Source organism: Sorex fumeus, unplaced genomic scaffold, assembly GCF_029834395.1.
Source record: "Sorex fumeus unplaced genomic scaffold, SorFum_2.1 ptg000030l, whole genome shotgun sequence".
In the NCBI taxonomy this organism is placed as follows: domain Eukaryota; kingdom Metazoa; phylum Chordata; class Mammalia; order Eulipotyphla; family Soricidae; genus Sorex; species Sorex fumeus.
In genome coordinates this window covers 17,834,922-17,852,458 of record NW_026606087.1, presented here as the reverse complement: position 1 = coordinate 17,852,458, position 17,537 = coordinate 17,834,922, and the positions used below count along the sequence as shown (strand labels likewise).

At 42.3% G+C, this 17,537-nt stretch overlaps 1 protein-coding gene across 2 annotated transcripts in view; it reads left to right on the top strand.

Moving 5' to 3' along the window:
* FAM168A (family with sequence similarity 168 member A) overlaps positions 1-17,537 on the top strand; it is a 173,690-nt gene that overhangs the window by 108,542 nt on the left and 47,611 nt on the right. For both annotated transcript variants that reach the window (XM_056115888.1, XM_056115887.1), the window contains exon 2: positions 5,334-5,421. In XM_056115888.1, coding sequence (XP_055971863.1) covers positions 5,352-5,421 — 70 coding nt within the window. In that variant the 5' untranslated portion in view covers positions 5,334-5,351. The remainder of the gene's footprint in view (positions 1-5,333; positions 5,422-17,537) is intronic.

Genomic DNA, 17,537 nt, shown 5'->3' with positions numbered 1-17,537 from the left:
TTTTGGGTCACATCCGATGCCCAGGGGTTACTTCTGGCTCTGCACTCAGAAATTACTCCTGGTGGTGCTCATAGGTGGTGCTCATATAGGACACCCGGATTGAACCCAGGTTAGCTGTGCACAAGGTAAGTGCCCTACCTGTTGTACTATTGCTCTGGCTCCATACCATATATTCTTAATCCACTCATCTGTCGTTGGGCAACATGTGAAACCCTGCTGACTACTGGGGATCCCATAATAGGTCTTATACTCATTAAGAGTATTTGTTCCCCAGAGGTTTTTTTTTTTTCTAAATTTTGGGTTTAGGAGCTGGAGCAATAGCACAATGGTTAGGACACTTGCCTTGCATGCATCCAGCCTGGGTTTGATCCCTAGCATTCCAAATGGTCCCCCATGCATGGCCAGAAGTAATACCTGAGTGTAGAATCCAGAATAATTCCTGAGCAACACCGGGTTTGATCCCAAAATGGGGGGGGGGGGGGGGAGGGATGGAGGAAGGGAGGGACAGAGAGAGAAAGAGAGAGAGATAGAGAATTAAAATTGTTACTGTTGACTGGGGATGTGGTTCAGTGGGTAGAACTCATGCTTCACATCTGTGAGGTTTTTAGTTCATTCCCTGGCCCAGCCCACCTCATTTAAAAAAATTTATTGCAAACTGTAAACACTTTGTAAATAGTAAAATTATTTGAAAATTCTAAAATTATTTGCAAATTAACATAGTGGTACCTTTTTTTTGCTTTTTGGGTCACATCTGGCGATGCTCAGGAGTTACTCCTGGCTCTGCACTCAGGAATCACTCTTGGCAGTGCTCAGGGGACCATATGGGATGCTGGGAATTGAACCTGGATCGGACGCATACAAGGCAAACGCCCTACCTGCTGTGCTATTGCTCCAGCCCCAGCCTTGCATTTTTCTTTTCATTTGCACTCCTAGATTTTGCTGTTAATTTTAAATAGATATTCTGAGTGGGTTTTTTGTTGTTTTATTTTGTTTGGGGTCATGCCCAGCAGTGCTTAGGGGCCACCCCAGACCTTGCAGTGCTAGAGGACCACATAAGCTGTTTGAATTAGTGTCGGCCAGTTGCAAGGCAAGTGCCTTAACTCTTGTATTTTTATCTTTCTGGCCCCCAACTGATTTCTGATGGTAGTAGAACACCACTTGCAGAATATCCTGGGAGTGAAAGTCAGCTCCTTCTGAAGGGAAGTCTTAATGCCTCTGTCTTCTTTCCCTCTATATGGGAACATCACTGCCTGGCTCATACCTGCTTGTTCTGCCCGAGAGAAACTTTCAGTAGGGTACCTCTAGACATTGGCTATAAATGCCAGAGAGATGTATATGAAGTAAATGACTGGGATGTGCTAAGAACTGCAAAGCACCTTGAAACTTTTTAAGTTATCTTTTGGAGAAACTTGGAGGATGGTACATTAGTCATTCAGCTGTTTTGTATTTAGTTCCTATTATGTGCTATATAATATTCTGGGAATAAAGAATTGTTATTCTTATTGAACTTACTTTAATGGTGAAGAGAATAAACAAAGAAGAGGAAAGAGGCCAGAGACAATATAGTGGCTAAGGCGCTTGCATGTGGCTTGCCCAGGTTTGATCCCCAGTACCTCATATGGTTCCCAAACCCTGAGCCCAGAACCAGGAGTAAATCCTGAGCACCACCAGATGTGGCCCAAAAACAAGCCCACCCAAAAAAGGCAGGAAAACATATCATGTAATTACAGTTGATGAGAAAAAGTAAAGCTCGCCAAGACAGAATAACAGCCTGGGTAGGAATTTTTAGATAGGTTTGGTTAAAGAGGGCCTTTCTAATAAATAGAGTGACCTTTCCCTTTCTTTTTTTTTCCCTCTTTTTCCTTTTTCTCACAGTGAAATTTTGAAGTTATTTATGATTGGGTTTCAGGCATACGTGTTTTGGTGGTTTTTTTTTTAAAACACCAATCTCTTCACTAGTTTCACTTCCCTCCACCAATGCTCCTCCAACTCCCCCCTCCCTTCCCCCCCTCCCGCAAACGCACTCCTGTTTGCCTCCCATCCACCAGACTCCTTCTATGAGAGGTGGTTTTTTTTTTAAATAAGAGTTTTACACTGTGGTTTACAGTACTGTTTCTAATAGGGTTTCATACATAAAACACAAAATTTCTACTGAATACCAGTTCTCATGTTATTTTTTTCCCATTGTCTTTGGGTATTAATAGGGTGACATTTAAACAGAGACCTCAGTGAAGAGGAGAAACACAGATACCTGAGGAAGGGTAGTCTCAAGTCTCAGTAGGGGGGAAGCAAGTGCAAAGTCCCCGAGGCACGAGCATACCTGGTTTGTTCAGGGAACAAGGATCTCCTTGTGACTACAGTAGAGAGAAAAGGTGATAGCAGGAAGAGTTGTAACTAGAGGGCTGAACTTGCAAAACCAAATCATATAAGCTCTTTATAGACTTGTTTTGTTTTGGGATTGCTCCCTGTGGTTCCTGGCTGTACTTTGGGTACCATGATGTAGTGCTGTTGATTGAACCAAGGTCAAACATAGGCAAAGGCTTTGATCCCTTGTGATATTTCTCCAGGCTCTCTTAGTAGATTTTTTGCAAGACTTTGAACTTTATTCTGAATAAGATGGGAAGCTATTGCAGAATTATTTGCTGGCACAAGTAATTTGGGCTCAATGTGATTTAGCACTCAGAAGAAAAATCCTTCCTTGTATCTGGAGAGACAGCCTAGGCAGAACTTAGATAATAAACATTCCTAAGTCTCTCTTATTGAAGAAGTAATATCGGTTTGGATGGGTGTTCATATAGCAGCTAAAATTCTAGGAGACAAGTAGGCAGTACTTATTGTCTTATAAATTCCCATATTTTTCCAGCAAGGACATGGTAGGAGTTATGAATTCCCAACAGGCTGGGAGCTTTCTGGGTCTAGAAAGAGCCCAAGATCCAAGAGTTAGAGCTTCAGGTCCTGTTAGACCAGGACTTGGTTAGAAGATAGAAAACCTCATTTAACTGTGGAAGTACCTTGGACAGTGTAATCAGATGTGTTTGAAACTTATTCCAGTTCTTGATTGTGAGATGTTATGCAAGCCACTTCCTTTGGGCTTAAAGTCTTTTTACCTACCTAAAGTGAAAATAATACTTTGCAAGAATTATGACTCTGTAAGACTTTTGTTAGGACTTAATAAGTCCCTAGCATAGCATTTGTCCAGTGACAGGTATACAGTAGCTGCTGATAATAATGACAATACTGGTAATAGTGGTTATAGACTAATTGTGTGTGTGTTGGCCATTCAGTAATAAGAATTCTTAGGCAATTTGAATTGAAGTTTAAATTCAAGTTTTTGTCCTTCACTCTAAAACTTGTTCCTCTCATAGTTCCTCTCATAGTTCTCATTCTAGTAAATGGTATTTAAAATTATTATGATTTTGTGGTATGGCTTTGGGATAATCTTTATTGTCCATCTTGCTCTCAGATTTCATATTTAAGCTTCTGTCAGCTTGGTCTTCAGAATATATTCAAATTATGACTACCACCACACCCAGATTTTAGCCTTTCCCCAAACTGTCATCATTGTGTAGATTCTGCTAGAAGAGGCCGACTGTCCCTTGAAGCCAGGAAGTCTGCCTATGAAACGACTCTCATTCTTATTCCCAATGTTGAACCCCTGACAGATCTCATTTCTTCTTGTAATTAATTGGGATTGGAATTTATGCTATTATAGGGAGCTGCCCAGACAAGCTGTCATTCTGAGGCTGCAGCCCCAATTTGGGGGCAGCAGGAGACCAGTTTGAAAATGGATGAGTTTCTCTGGTTATGAAAAGTAAATTCATACTTTGGTCAGTCAACAGCAGATGGAGAGTGACTTCTTGGTAGGAGAGTGCTCAGAGTTTACAGAGCCAGTGATGCTATGCAGTGCCTATCTTCCTTACTCATGCTTATTTAGCTACTGTCGGTGTTTGTATTTGCATGCCACTTTTAAGTTTGCAGTGTATTTTAACATCTATAATTTCTCTTTCTCTTCTCCCCCGCTTCCTCCTGGTGTCAGGAGAATGCTTATATTTTTAGATAGAGTGTTACTTAGATAATTCTAGCTATGAGAATATTTCTTCCTTAAATTGTATAGAAACGTGTACTTTCCATAACTTTCATCCTAAAGTTGTTTTAAGTTCAATTTGTTGACTCATTATATTTAAAGTAGCCTGTTGGCCTGAGGTGATTTGCCAGGACTGCAAATTGGCATTTTTCAAGAAGTTCTAGTCTCTGAATTGACTGCTTATGTTTTCCTGTCTTATTGTCTCAATTGTGTTTCTTTAGGAATCTTTTCTCTACCTTCATTCCAGATCCATGTACAGACAAATTGCAGAATAGTTGTCATCAAGCCAGCTGTTGATTGCCCGTCTTAAACATTTGCCTTATTTCCTATCCTGAGGTGCTGCAGGAGAAGTTAATGACCTAAAAAAATTGCTCTTCTATCATGTGAACCTAGTTAGGAAGAAATTGTTTGATTTTTATGAAGTGTAAATAATATATTTGGAGACACATTTTCAAACATGCATTGGCCTATGTGTCAGAAATGGTTCCCATAACAAGGTAGGACAAATTGACTGGCTAATGGAGCTTAATGAGAGCTATTGCATTAATCAGAATGGAGAATGTGCTTCATTAAGGTAATTAACAAAGCACTTGTTCAGGTGATACTACACACAGATTTTCACGTTTATTTCTTTCCCTTGAATACATTTTGAAAAAGATCTCGACTGTGTTTCCTTGTCTATAACAAAATGATCAGTGGCAGTAAATTCGTGTTTTTTTTTTTTCCATGGTGGGATCTTGTCCTCTGCATGTGCAAGGATTGCGTGAGTTTATTTCTTTCAGAAGTCTGTGTGTTCATCACCAGGCACCAGTGCTCCCCAGTAGAAGTCCATCCTTTGCCAATTCTTACACAAGTATCATTAGAATTAGAAAGGACTCCAGAGAGCCTAAATTTGTTCGTTTTACATGAGGACACTGTCTAGAGAGGGGGAAGTAATTTAGCTAATGTCATACAATATGCTAGTGCCAACTTTGTCTGTGGGATGGTTGACTGGCAATGAACCAAGAGCTCGAAGCCTGGGTGATATTATGTAAGCTAGCACCTTATGTTTCTCAGCATCTTCTTCTGGAAGATGGCAAGTGCATAGGGTAGTACAGTCATATGGCTTTTTATGTAATCTTTTTTTCAGTGATGCCTTGTTCTCCTCCGTGAGGATAAACTGGAGATTATAGAGGGGAAGCAGAGGGGAAGCTGATGTCAGGGAGAATGAACAATCATTAATCAGTGCTGTTTTCTCTTTTCTCTATAGGATCCTCAGTCTTCCACAATGAACCCCGTTTACAGCCCCGTGCAGCCTGGGGCTCCTTATGGCAACCCCAAGAACATGGCCTACACTGGTGAGTGGTGGGAGAATGGTTATCATTTTGAGAAAAGGTGGCTAAGGACATTACCAAATAACCTCTGGAATGACTTGATATTTCCATTTCCAAAAGCCCTAGGGATGCTTGGGAACTCAGAAAAGGAAGATATGCCTAGGGTCTAATAGAGATAGAAAGAATATTCTTTTTATTTTTTCCCCTTTTTTATAATTTTATTTATTGAATCATCGTGAGAGCAGTTACAAAGCTTTTAGATTTAAGTTTCAGTCATATAATGAAACACCCATCCCTTCACCAGTGCCCATTTTCCACCACCAAATACCCCAGTATACCCCCATCCCACACCCTCCCCCTACCTGTGGGGCAGATGAGTTCCACATTACTTTCTCTCTACTTTGATCACATTCAATATTTCAACACCAGATCCACCATTATAATTTGGGATTTTGCCCCAACACTCAAATCTGCTGAAAAGGCAACAGTAGAAAATTTACTTTCTGTTGCTGGTTATGAATAACATATGATGCCGCATGGCCACAGTAGTGACCACGTGATTTTGGAATTCCAAAATTTTAACAATTAAATGGGCTGGAGCAATAGCACAGTAGGGAGGGCGTTTGCCTGGTGAGTAGCCAATATGGCTGATACGAGTTCGATTCCTCCGCCCCTCTCGGAGAGCCCAGCAAGCTCCTGAGAGTATCTCGCCCCCACGGCAAAGCATGGCAAGCTCCCTGTGACGTATTCGATATGCCAGACACAGTAACAACAAGTCTCAAAATGGAGACTTTACTGGGCCCGCTCGAGCAAATCGGTGAACAACGGGAGGACAGAACAGTTAAATCTGGAGGGATTTCTGCCAAAACCTGCTGAGTTCTGAGATTCGTTCCTGAGTCTCTTGGATCATGGCTGTTAAGCAGCTTGATCAGGAGCCAGAGAAGCTGCTTGTGGGCAGCGACTTAGGGTCTCATTAGGGTGGGGAGGACCAGCTCCACCCCTATCCCACGAGTCCCGCGTGTCTCATCACTGTGGGGCCAGTCCTGACTGTCCAGTGACCTCTGGAGGATGGCAGCCACTGAGCTGCCAAAGGGGAACAGGCAGAGGGATGGTACCCTTTCCCCTTTAGGGTGGTTCCTGTGGGGACCAGACGCATCACTGGCAAAAGCCTCTGGGTTCCGAGATTTGTCTGAGTCTCTGGGATCATGGCTGTTAAGCAGTTCGATATGGAACCAGAGAGGCCTTGCCTCCAATTATATAGCTGAGCCGGAGGTGGTTTGTGGGTGTTTCTCCCAAATACCTAACTTTTGGCCATTTACTTTCTTGGTAAACTTTGTCCCAAGTGTTTGGGGTCTGGCCAAAGGCACAGCAGCAATATTGGGGCATCTGGAAGTCTGAAGACGCCATCAGGCTGCTAATGCCCACGCCTCACAGGTACCGATTGACCTGCTAGCAGCACCATACCCCCAAGAAAGAACATTCTTGAGATTGAGATTAATAATAATTATCATTAAATTCTCAACAGCTTGGGGGGAAAGATGAGCAACATTTATTTCAATAAATAATATGACCTGGCCCATAGACCTGACCCTTTGTGGAGTATTTTCACATACTATAGCTCACTTTAATTTTTAAGAAATTCTACAGGGGCTGGAGCAGTAGCACAGCAGGTAGGGCCAGAATGCATGCAGCCTTGCCTTGCATGCAGCCGACCTGGGTTCGATTCCCAGCATCCCATGTGGTCCCCCGAGCACCGCCAGGAGTGATTCCTGAGTGCAGAGCCAGGAGTAACCCCTGAGCATTGCCGGGTGTGACCCGAAAAGAAAAAAAAATTCTACACAGTATAGTCATGCCCATTCCGTAAGTAAGAAAACCAAAATCACCCTAACAGGACTCAGAGAAAATCAGAAATAAGTATTTCAACCTTGCTCTGTTGATTTTGAAGACTGATCTTTTTCTTGAACTTCATGTCAAGCTACTTCCTACTTCTCTGCTGTTGTGTGTATTGTCCCTCTGCGAGAATGCTATTGTTCCCTAACAATTTTAAGAACTCTGTTTAAGAGCTTGACTCTGACTCAGCACTTTCTCAGGGAACATTCTCTCCCTTACTTGGGTTTTGGCAAGTTTTCTAACCTTCCAGAGCTTTTGTGTTCTCATGTGCACAATGAGGCCAATAGTAGTAGTCTTTTTCATAGGGCTACTTTGTGAATTGAATGAGCCTGTGAAGGCTCTCAACATACAATACCTGGCACAAAGTAAATGCTTCACCATAGTTATTGATATTTAGAGTAGTATATATGGCAGTGGAAATAAAGGAGGAAATGTGTGTACATTACTCTGGTGCTTCACTATTAGGAACCTTCAACAATATAATGAATATAAAACCAAGGGGAAGCTAACAGTATAAACAAACAAATGGAAGTAATACCCCCATATCAGGGACACTTAGAACTTAGGTTAGCAGGATTAAAGAGTAGAAAAGGGGAAGATGGAGTTCAGAAAGCAGATTAAACATAGTCTTAGTGGCAGGGGTGAAGGTTGCAGGTAGAAGATTCGTCCTCATTGGCAGTGAGGAGAATGAGCCAGTTGCTGCTGTAACTGCACTTTACTGTGTATATTGTGCAGTCTCCTAGACCAGTCCTGAAGGACTCTCAGAAAATTCTTGATTGTGTTGTTTCAGATTTTGTTCTATAAGATTACTAGGGTAGAGCCCAGGAGATAGCTCATATTTTGCATACAAGAATGCAGGATTTAATCTCTGGCACCGCATGGTCCCCTGAGCCACCCAGCGGATATAGCTTTAAATACCCCAAGGTGTCGTGAATCTTGCCAAACAGATCCTGCAGGCTTGGCCAGTGAAGCTGTTCAAAGAGAATGCGATGAACAGATAGACAGGAGAGAAACAAATAAATGCAGGTTGTCCAAGCCTTAGGGTCACCTGAGCAGCGCTGAGTGGTCTCACATTTGTTCAGTACTGCATCGCTCTCCCACCCAAGCTGACATTGTTTGAGTTGACAGAGACATTAACATACAGAAGGAACATGAAGATCAGAGGCTGGGCTATCTCAGCTAATCAGCAGGTACCCTTAAAAGTACCAAGTGGGGCTAGCTAGAGCGATAGCACAGTGGGTAGGGCGTTTGCTTTACACACGGCCAACCCAGGATCAATTCCTAGCATCTCATATGGTCCCCCGAGCACCTTCAGGAGTAATTCCTGAGTGCAAAGCAAGGAGTAACCCCTGTGCATCACCAGGTGTGACCCAAAAAGAAAAAAAAAAAGTACCATGTAAAAGGGGCTCGAGCCACAGTACAGTGAGTTAGACACTTAGCTTGCATACTGCCAACCTGGATTCAATCCCCAGCAACCCAGATGGTCCCCAACCACCACCAGAAGTAATTCCCAAGTGTGTAACCAGGAATAATCCCTCAGCATCCCCAGGTTTGGCCCAGTCCCACTTCCAGCACCCAGAAAGGGGTTCTGAGCAGAGGCGTGATAGTTTCCTATTCTGTTTTTACCCATCTTGTCCCTACATCTAAAAGACCGTAAATAGTATTATTCTGTACTTACCTGGCACATTTTTGCAACTATTTATTCTACTCTTTCTTTCTTTACTCTTTCCTGGATGCATTTTTTGCAAAACCCTTTGCATTTTGATACCTAAACTGTCTTACCTATCTTAGGAGTATATCCCATCCTTGGGGTTTTTGTTAGGGAGATGAATTCCCATACAAGGTGTGTCTCAGGACAATAAAAGGGAAAACCAACTAGCATAATACTTTATATTTTTCAAATATTTTATTTTTATCAGTATTTTTAATAAAAGTTGAGTACATAAGAGATGATCAATGTGTTGACCTAAGTTTCTAAGAATGCATGTTAATAAAAAAAATTCTTCTAACATTTACAGTTAATTATATTTCTACATCAGGATTTTTCTCAATGCTGTGTAACCCAAATAACTCACAGAAATCGATATATTGTAGGTTGAGTTTGATACGACTACAGCCATCTTCACGTTTTACTTCATATGCTTTTATTTATCACAACAGCTTTATTATCCTTACGTAACTGTTTTTGTGATTTTTATACATTTTATTTTTATAAAGTAGTTCGCAGTAGTTCATTACGTATAACATTCAAACACCCATCCCACCAACGAGCTTCTTCCCACCACAATAAGAGGGAAGTGTGTGAAGGTTGTTGTACTTCATTCTGGAGCAAATTAGCCCCATATATAAGAGGATACATGCAAGTATGTTAAAACCAAACAAATGTGTGCTACTTTAGTTACATCAGTAGGCTAGAGAATAAGATTCGCGGCCCTGTGCTCTAGGAAATACTGCATTGCTCTCTTCTGGGAGTTTTATTTTATAGTCTCTGAATCTTGGCCATTGATAAGATTACATGGTGCTGGGGGCAGTTTGTGAGTGTGACTGCCAAGCTACTGGAAAACTGGGGATCTGGGTGGAAGAAGCCCAGTTCCGATCCGAGCAGGCTTGGGGATCTCAGCCACAGGTCCCACATACCTGGCTTCCTCTGTTGGCTCCCTCATGGGTGAGGCTTGTCCAAGTGTGTGGAGAATGGCCTTGAGCATAGCTGTGTCTGGGTTCTGGAGGTTTTCGGCTGCCAGGGTTCTGCTTGGGGTGGGGAAACTTAGCCCCCCTCTGAGATGCCCTGGTGAAGACAGCCTGGAGCTGGGTCAGAAGATTCTGCCCTTATATAACCTTAGTAGTAAATATTTTCTGTATGTTTGAATATATGTATTAATCTTAATGAAATTAATTCCAGCAATCACAGCCCATTGAGCTGTACCCAGGTCCACTCTACTCAGGATCCTGTTGGTTTTTTAGACCATTCCAGCAACCTTGTTTCTGTGCCAGGGGGATTTGAGCTGCTTCGGTAAACAGGGCACAAAGGAATTCTGCCAGTTTCCTCTAATCTTGGCTGCCTTCATTCTTACTAAACTATTAAAACTTGAAAACCAGACAAATGGTTTACAGAGAAAATTAGGCAATGTTTGATAGTGAAAAAGGAACAGAACTTGATGCTATTTTTTGGGCTATCCCTGTAGTGCTCCTGGCTCTGCACTCAAGGATCACTCCTAGCAGTGCTCAGATCTTGTGGGGTACCGGGGATTGAACCTGTGTTGGCCACATGCAAGGCAAGTTCCTTATCCACTGTAGAACTGCTCCAACCCTGGAAAAGGAAGAGACTTTGACTCTGCTTGGAATGAAATAGAATTTGGTAATTAATTGTGTTTCCAGCGAATGAATAGCAACCAGATTTAAATCCCAGCTCTGTTCAGGGGACCATATAGGGTGTCAGGGATCAAACCCAATGTACTACCCACTGTACTATCTCTCCAGCCTCTTATAGCCTGATCAAAGTTTATGTGCTTTCTGTTACAACATGAAAACAAATTATTTCACAATACCTTTTTAGCAGGTCTGATTTTGGGGTAAAGGTAAGGTAAAGGTAAAGGCCCTCCCGTTGATCGTCGATTTGCTCGAGCGGGCCCAGTAACGTCTCCATTGGAGACTTTGTTGTTACTGTGTCTGGCATATCGAATACTCTCGGTAGCTTGCCGGGCTCTCCGAGAGGGGCGGAGGAATCGAACTCGGGTTGGCCATGTTGGCCGCTTGTAAGGCGAACGCCCTACCCGCTGTGCTATCGCTCCAGCCTCTAAACAATAATGGTGCATTTTTTGTTAAAACAATGAATCTAATCAAAGTAGATAGAGCGTTAATTAGAATTCATCTGCCTCACAGGCATTGGGAGGGCGGGGGGATATATTGGGGTTCTTGGTGGTGAAAAATCAAAGTTCTGGTAAAGGGAAATATGTTTGATCATTGCATGACCGAGACTTAAACCTAAAAGCTTTGTAACTTTTCCTACAGTGATTCAATAAATAAATAAATAAAATTTACAGTATTATCACAGTGCAGTCTATTCTAGCAAACAGTTATCTTCTGAAAGTGCTCTCTTTATTTTCCTCTTTCTTTCTCTCTCTATCTCTCTGTCTCTGTCTGTCTCTTTCTCTCCCTCTCCCTCCTCTTAGCATTGCTCAGGATCACCCTGGCAGTGTTTTAGTGGATCATACATGGTTCTGGGGTACAAACCAGATTTGGCCATGTGCAAGGCATCTTAACCCCTCTACCATTTCTCCAGGCCTCTCTCTTTCCTTTTCAAGACTCCTTTGCTGAGGCAGAGAGATAGGTAGGCCACTAACCTTGCATGCAGACAACCCAGGTTTGATCCCCAGTACCTCATATAATCCCCTGAGTACTGCCAGGACTGGTCCCAGATCAGAGTCAGGAGTAATCTCTCAACATAGGTGTATTCCAAAGACTTAAAGAACAATAAAAACCTCCTTTACTGAATGCTTAGTATTGTACCAGAAAATCAAGGTTAATATTTTACAAACAATATTTTTATACTTAAAATAATTAATGAAAGGGGCCCGAGAGAGAGAGTATAGCAGCGTGCTTGCCTTGTACACAGTTAACCTGGGTTCAATCCCCAACATACAGTATAGTCCCCTTTGTACCACCTGGAGTTATTTCTGATCACATAGCCAGGAGTAGCCCCTGAGCATAGCTGGGTATGCCCCCTACACCCAGCAAAAAAAGTTCAAGAATATGATATAGCTAGCTCCTATACATCTTGAAAAAGAGAATATGATATGTTAATATGCTTCTATATGGAGCATTGATAATGACGGAATGTTTGGGTCCCCCTTTCCCAAAATATGTGTGTTGAAGCGCTTATCTCTCAATGTGATAGTATTTGGAGATGGGGTTTGGGCAAGATAATAAGGTTTAGATAACATCATAAGGTATTAGTGGGGTACAAACCAGATTTCATAACAAGAACCCTTCCTTCAGCATGTCAAGAAGAGACCCCTCCCTCAAGGCTGACACCCTTTCCTTAGAGCAATCCAGTCTTCGGAACTGTAAGAAAATAGTTCATGCCACCCATGTAGTATATCGTTATGGCAGCCAGAACTGAACAATATAGGTATTAAGTGTAGTGAACAGTTGAATACCCTTCACCTAGATTCATCATAATAGCAATCTCTGTAGTCTGGGGAACCTTTTTTCAAGAAGACCTTAGAAATGTTTCTCTGTGAAAAGCATGAAATATTGTCAAGCCTAATTTTTATCCTCTTTTCTTTTTTCTTTTCTTCTCGTAAAATGTTCTTTATGTTGAGCCAGAGAGATTGTACTGAAGGTAAGGCATTAGCCTTTCATGTGGCTAACGCTGACTTGGTCCTCAGCATCAACTATAGTCCCACATCAGATGCGTCCTAGTAGCAAACAAACAAAAATCATGTGAGACTGGGCTGGAGCAATAGGTACAGTAGGTCGGACACTTGGCCATGCATGTGGCCACACCCAGTGGTACTCGGGGATCACTTCTAGAGGATTTGGGGGAACCATATGGAATGCTGGGGATTGAACCTTGGTTGGTTGCATGCATGAAAGTGTCCTACCCACTACGTATCACTCCAAGAGGACAAGTTCTTGATGCGTACACTAGCCTTAGCAAGCCTACCTGGAACTTGGGCAGACCTCATCCTTTCTGCTGTGTGCTTCTGCCATAAGAGAAGAAAGTGAATTTTGCCTGTCTCTTCAGCAAGTTCTCCCTGCATGCTGGCTGGACTGCAGTGTTCTTAAATAGTTAGGTTCACAGTTTTTTTCCAGCTCAGTTTTGATGAAGATAGATTTCTGGAGATTCCTAGTTTACCATCTTCTATATCTCTCTCAATATCAGTATGCTTTTAAAAACAAAAGTCTTCGCTATCATATTAAGAAATGTTTGTTACCTTTACATTAAAGACAGTATCAGGCAAATATATTTTTTTAATTACTCTGTGAGGAAGGTCTTCCTTAACATTCTTTACAAATACCAACAGTGACTGTCCTGCTTGGTTGGAAAATATGAGTTCTATGTATTTGTGTACAGTGACAGAGTCTGTCTGTCACTTGAATCACATTGCTGTATTCAGTCATTGGTATATTTCTATTAAAGGATGTAAATATTCCCCTGTAGCTCTTCGTTTCCTATCTTTTATACTGGTGAAAGAAAACTTTACTTGTTACCATACTGAGAACTTTTTTTTTTTGCAGGATGGCAGGTAGGGAGTTGGAGGGTAGGGGGAAACCCAACAGTGCTCAGGATTTACTCCTGGCTCTGCACTCAGTAGTTGCTCCTGGCAGGGCTCAGGGGACTATATGGGATGCCAAGGATCAAACCCGGGTTGGCAATATGCAAGGCAAGCGCCCCATCCACTGTACTAGCGCTCTGCTCCAGTGCTGGTAACTTTGGATTGAGTTACCTACTTGTGCTTGGAAAAATATCACTGCAGGGTTTGTTTTTGTTTTTGTTGGGCGAGGGGAAGTGCTCATCCCAACCTGTGCTTAAGGAACCCAGAAGTGACTCCAGTGATAGTTGGCCAACTGGACTGCCAGTTCAATACTGGCAGTTCAGTACTTGGCAGCGGGGGTTCCAAGTATTATGGGCCCCCCACTGCTGCAGTACTTGAGAACCTCAGCCACATCCCAGTAGTGCTTAGAAGCATCCAGGGCTGAACAGATGATGATTGGGAAGCCATGTGATGCCACAGATTGAAGCCCAAACACCCATGTTAAATCCTGGCCCCTCCTGTAAGGTACACTAATACCTACATTAAGGTGTTTGAAAACTATTTTGCCCCCCTCAAGGATGGTATTACATCTTTTTCCTGGAAAGATATTCTTTGATAGGCATCAGGTTTGATGAACAAAACTCCAGGGTTCTCCAGGTTTCAGCCCTGATTATTGTAATACTTCTTCTATAGTAACTTCTGAGCACCTAAGTTGTACCATACATGTGCTGGATGCTTTATATAGTTCATTTCACTTAATCTCCATAGCAGCCCATAGATGGATAACATTACTGGGTCTTATCGATGAAAAAAACTGACATAGGAGGATAAATGCTTTTTTTGATGCAGTAAAGAATTTCATTATACTTTTTCTTGATACCAAAGACTCATTCTCTGTCCCATGCTGAATGTGGGCAGGCCTAGAATAGAAAAGTTTCTTTACATTTGGCTCAGTTTCCTCATTCAAAAATATGAGGAGGGTGTTCCTTAGGATGCCTTAGGAATTTGTAAGAGCGGTACTGTGACAAATAGGTGTTCCCCTCCCTTGTAGTGGAGATCTGGTTGGCCTGTGTCACATATTAGACTACTAGATGAGCTTTTATTTGAGAAAAGGGTTTTACTGCCATAGGATGGGTCTGAGTGAATTGATTAGGATGAACTCTGGCCTTCCAATTTTTTGGTATAGACTCTATTTCTTCAAATCCTTGACTATCAGTTTTGTGAACATACACAATGACGGTGCATCCTTCGTATATATTGCTCCTCCCTGGAGTCCTCACCTTCAACTGTACAAGTCTGTCAGCAGGGGAAAGACATGCATGGAGAAAACTACAGCACACAAGACACAAGTGCTATCTCAGGCTATTGTGTCACTACTTTCAAGTCCAGCAGGAAAAACACATTGCCCCAGGAACATGATTGCAGGGGGCAGGAAGTAGTTCACAGCTTTGTCAGAGGTGAGAAGTCAATTACTGTCTAATATTCCTTAATCTATTTCTTTTACATCTTTAACACAATTTTCTATGCCCAATAACTTCCTTCAGCCCAGAATATTATGCCTAGAGCGTCTTGACATCCTTTTTTGTTTGTGTTTCTGGCCACACATGGCTGTGCTCAGTGCTTACTGCTGGCTCTGCACTCAGGAATCAGTCTTGGCAGGGCTCAGGAAACTGTATGTGATGCTGGGGATTGAACCCAGGTTGGTTCTATGCAAGGCAAGTACCCTACCAGCAGTACTATTGCTCCAGTCCTGCTTCTGACATTCTTGAGCAATATCAGTTGGAAACTTTTTCCAAGCAACTCTGGTGAGGTGTAGCCATAGACACTACCAGCGAGTTTCCCTTGCCTGCAAACTAAAACTGTTCATTTTGTTTGCTACTAGTTCCTAGGTTCTTTGTCAACATAAACATAATTTTATCACCTTGTAACTGAAAAACTAGTGAGACTTTAAGAACTTTTTGCTATTCTGCATAGTGTCACTGGGTGATTTCTTTTAGTTCACATAAAGCAAAGAGCTCCTAGTCAAAGTCAGAACTTTTTATTGTTGGCTGTATAGCTGACTAAGCGGTAGGGTGTTTGCCTTGCGCACAGCCAGCCTGGCTGAGCCAGGTTCGATTTCTCTACCCCTCTCGGAGAGCCCGGCAAGCTACCAAGAGTATCTCGCCCGCACGGCAAAGCTTGGCAAGCTACTCGTGACATATTCAATATGCCAAACACATAACAGCAAGTCTCACGATGGAAATGTTACTGGGCCCGCTCGAGCAAATCGATGAACAATGGGAGGACAGTGCAGTGCTACCTTATTTCTGAGGGCCTTGATTTCCTCTTTTATAAAGTATCAATTATAACACTTACCCAGTCATTTGATTTCCTGTTATCATGAACCTAAGGATGGAGCGCTAGCACAGCGGGTAGGGCATTTGCCTTGCATGCAGCCAACATAGCCGACCTAAGTTCGATTCCTCCGCCCCTCTCGGAGAGCCCAGCAAGCTACCGAGAGTATCTCGCCTGCACGGCAAAGCCTAGCAAGCTACCTATGACATATTCAGTATGCCAAACACAGTAACAGCAAGTCTCAAAATGGAGACGTTACTGGGCCCACTCTAGCAAATTGATGAACAACGGGAGGACAGTGACAGTGACAGTAAGAACTTTTAATATCAAACAAAGCTAGTCAAAACTAATCAAAAGTAGGGTTGATGACTCTTCTTATCCTGGAGGTTAACAACTTGGGAAGGCTGATGAGATTAGAAAATTTACTAGTACCAGAATGTTCTTTTTCTGTTTTAAAGAGAATTCCTTAGTATTTAAGGGCAGAATTGGTCTGTTTTCTGGAGTTCTATTTCCCAAGGAATCATGGGGTTTGGGTAGGATCTGAGGAAGTTCAGAACTTGAAAACAGAGGATGTGTGGACTGAAGGGCTGAAGCACACAGTTAGAGTACTAGCCTTGCATGTGAAGGTCCTGGTTGGATCCTTTACCACAAAAAATGAAATAAAGATTTGTGGGGAGAAAGGAAACCTCTCATGTCCTAGACACTAGTTTAAGCTGTCTCTCCTGTGGATGGGTTTGAAATAACATCTGTTATTAACAATAGTGATTGCTCTTCATTGAGTAGTATTAGCCACACACAGTATTTTGGAAATCTTCCTAACCAAATGTACTTACTATTAGAAAAGACTGGATTTATCCCTGCATCAATAGGAAGATAGTCCAGAGCAGTATCTCCAAAGTTAAAATTTAATTTTAACGTTTTTTCTTTTTTTTTTCAGAATATAAAGTCTTTATTTTTAAAGGCCATTTTGTTGCATAAATAAATATATAAATAAAGGACCTCCTTATTCAGAGACAGCTTCTGGATTGATGTAGGCATTATTTTCCAGGTATCAAAACATGCTGGACAATCACTGTTATGATCAAAAGGGGTTTTTGGTTTTGTTTTGTTTTTTGTTATTTTTTTTTTACAGATAACATTGTGTTTATTTTTTTTATTTGCAAAGCTGTTCATGATTGGATTTCAGTCATACAGTATTATGAGACCCATCCCTCCACCAGTGTACATTTCCCAGCACCAGTGTCCCCAGGTTCCCTCCATCACACCCCACCCCCACCCTACCCCCTGGCTGCCTCTATGGCAGGCACTCTTCTCTCTCTCTCTTTCCTTTTGTCCACTGTGGTTTGCAATATTGATACTGAACCTTACCAACAGTTCCTTTTTCTTTTTTCCTTTTTTTTTCTTTTTGGGTCACACTGAGCGATGTACAGGGGTTAGTCCTGGCTCTGCACTCAGGAATTACTCCTGGCGGTGCTCAGGGGACCATATGGGATGCTGGGAATCGAACCCAGGTCAGCCATGTGCAAGCAAAACACCCTACCCCCTGTGCTATCGCTCCAGCCCCAGTTCCTTTTTCTTAAGTGCAGCTGCTCCTTTAAGTAGTCAAGGCCCAGGGAGACAGCACTGCAGATTTATCTTTTCTTTCAGACTGTAGATAGA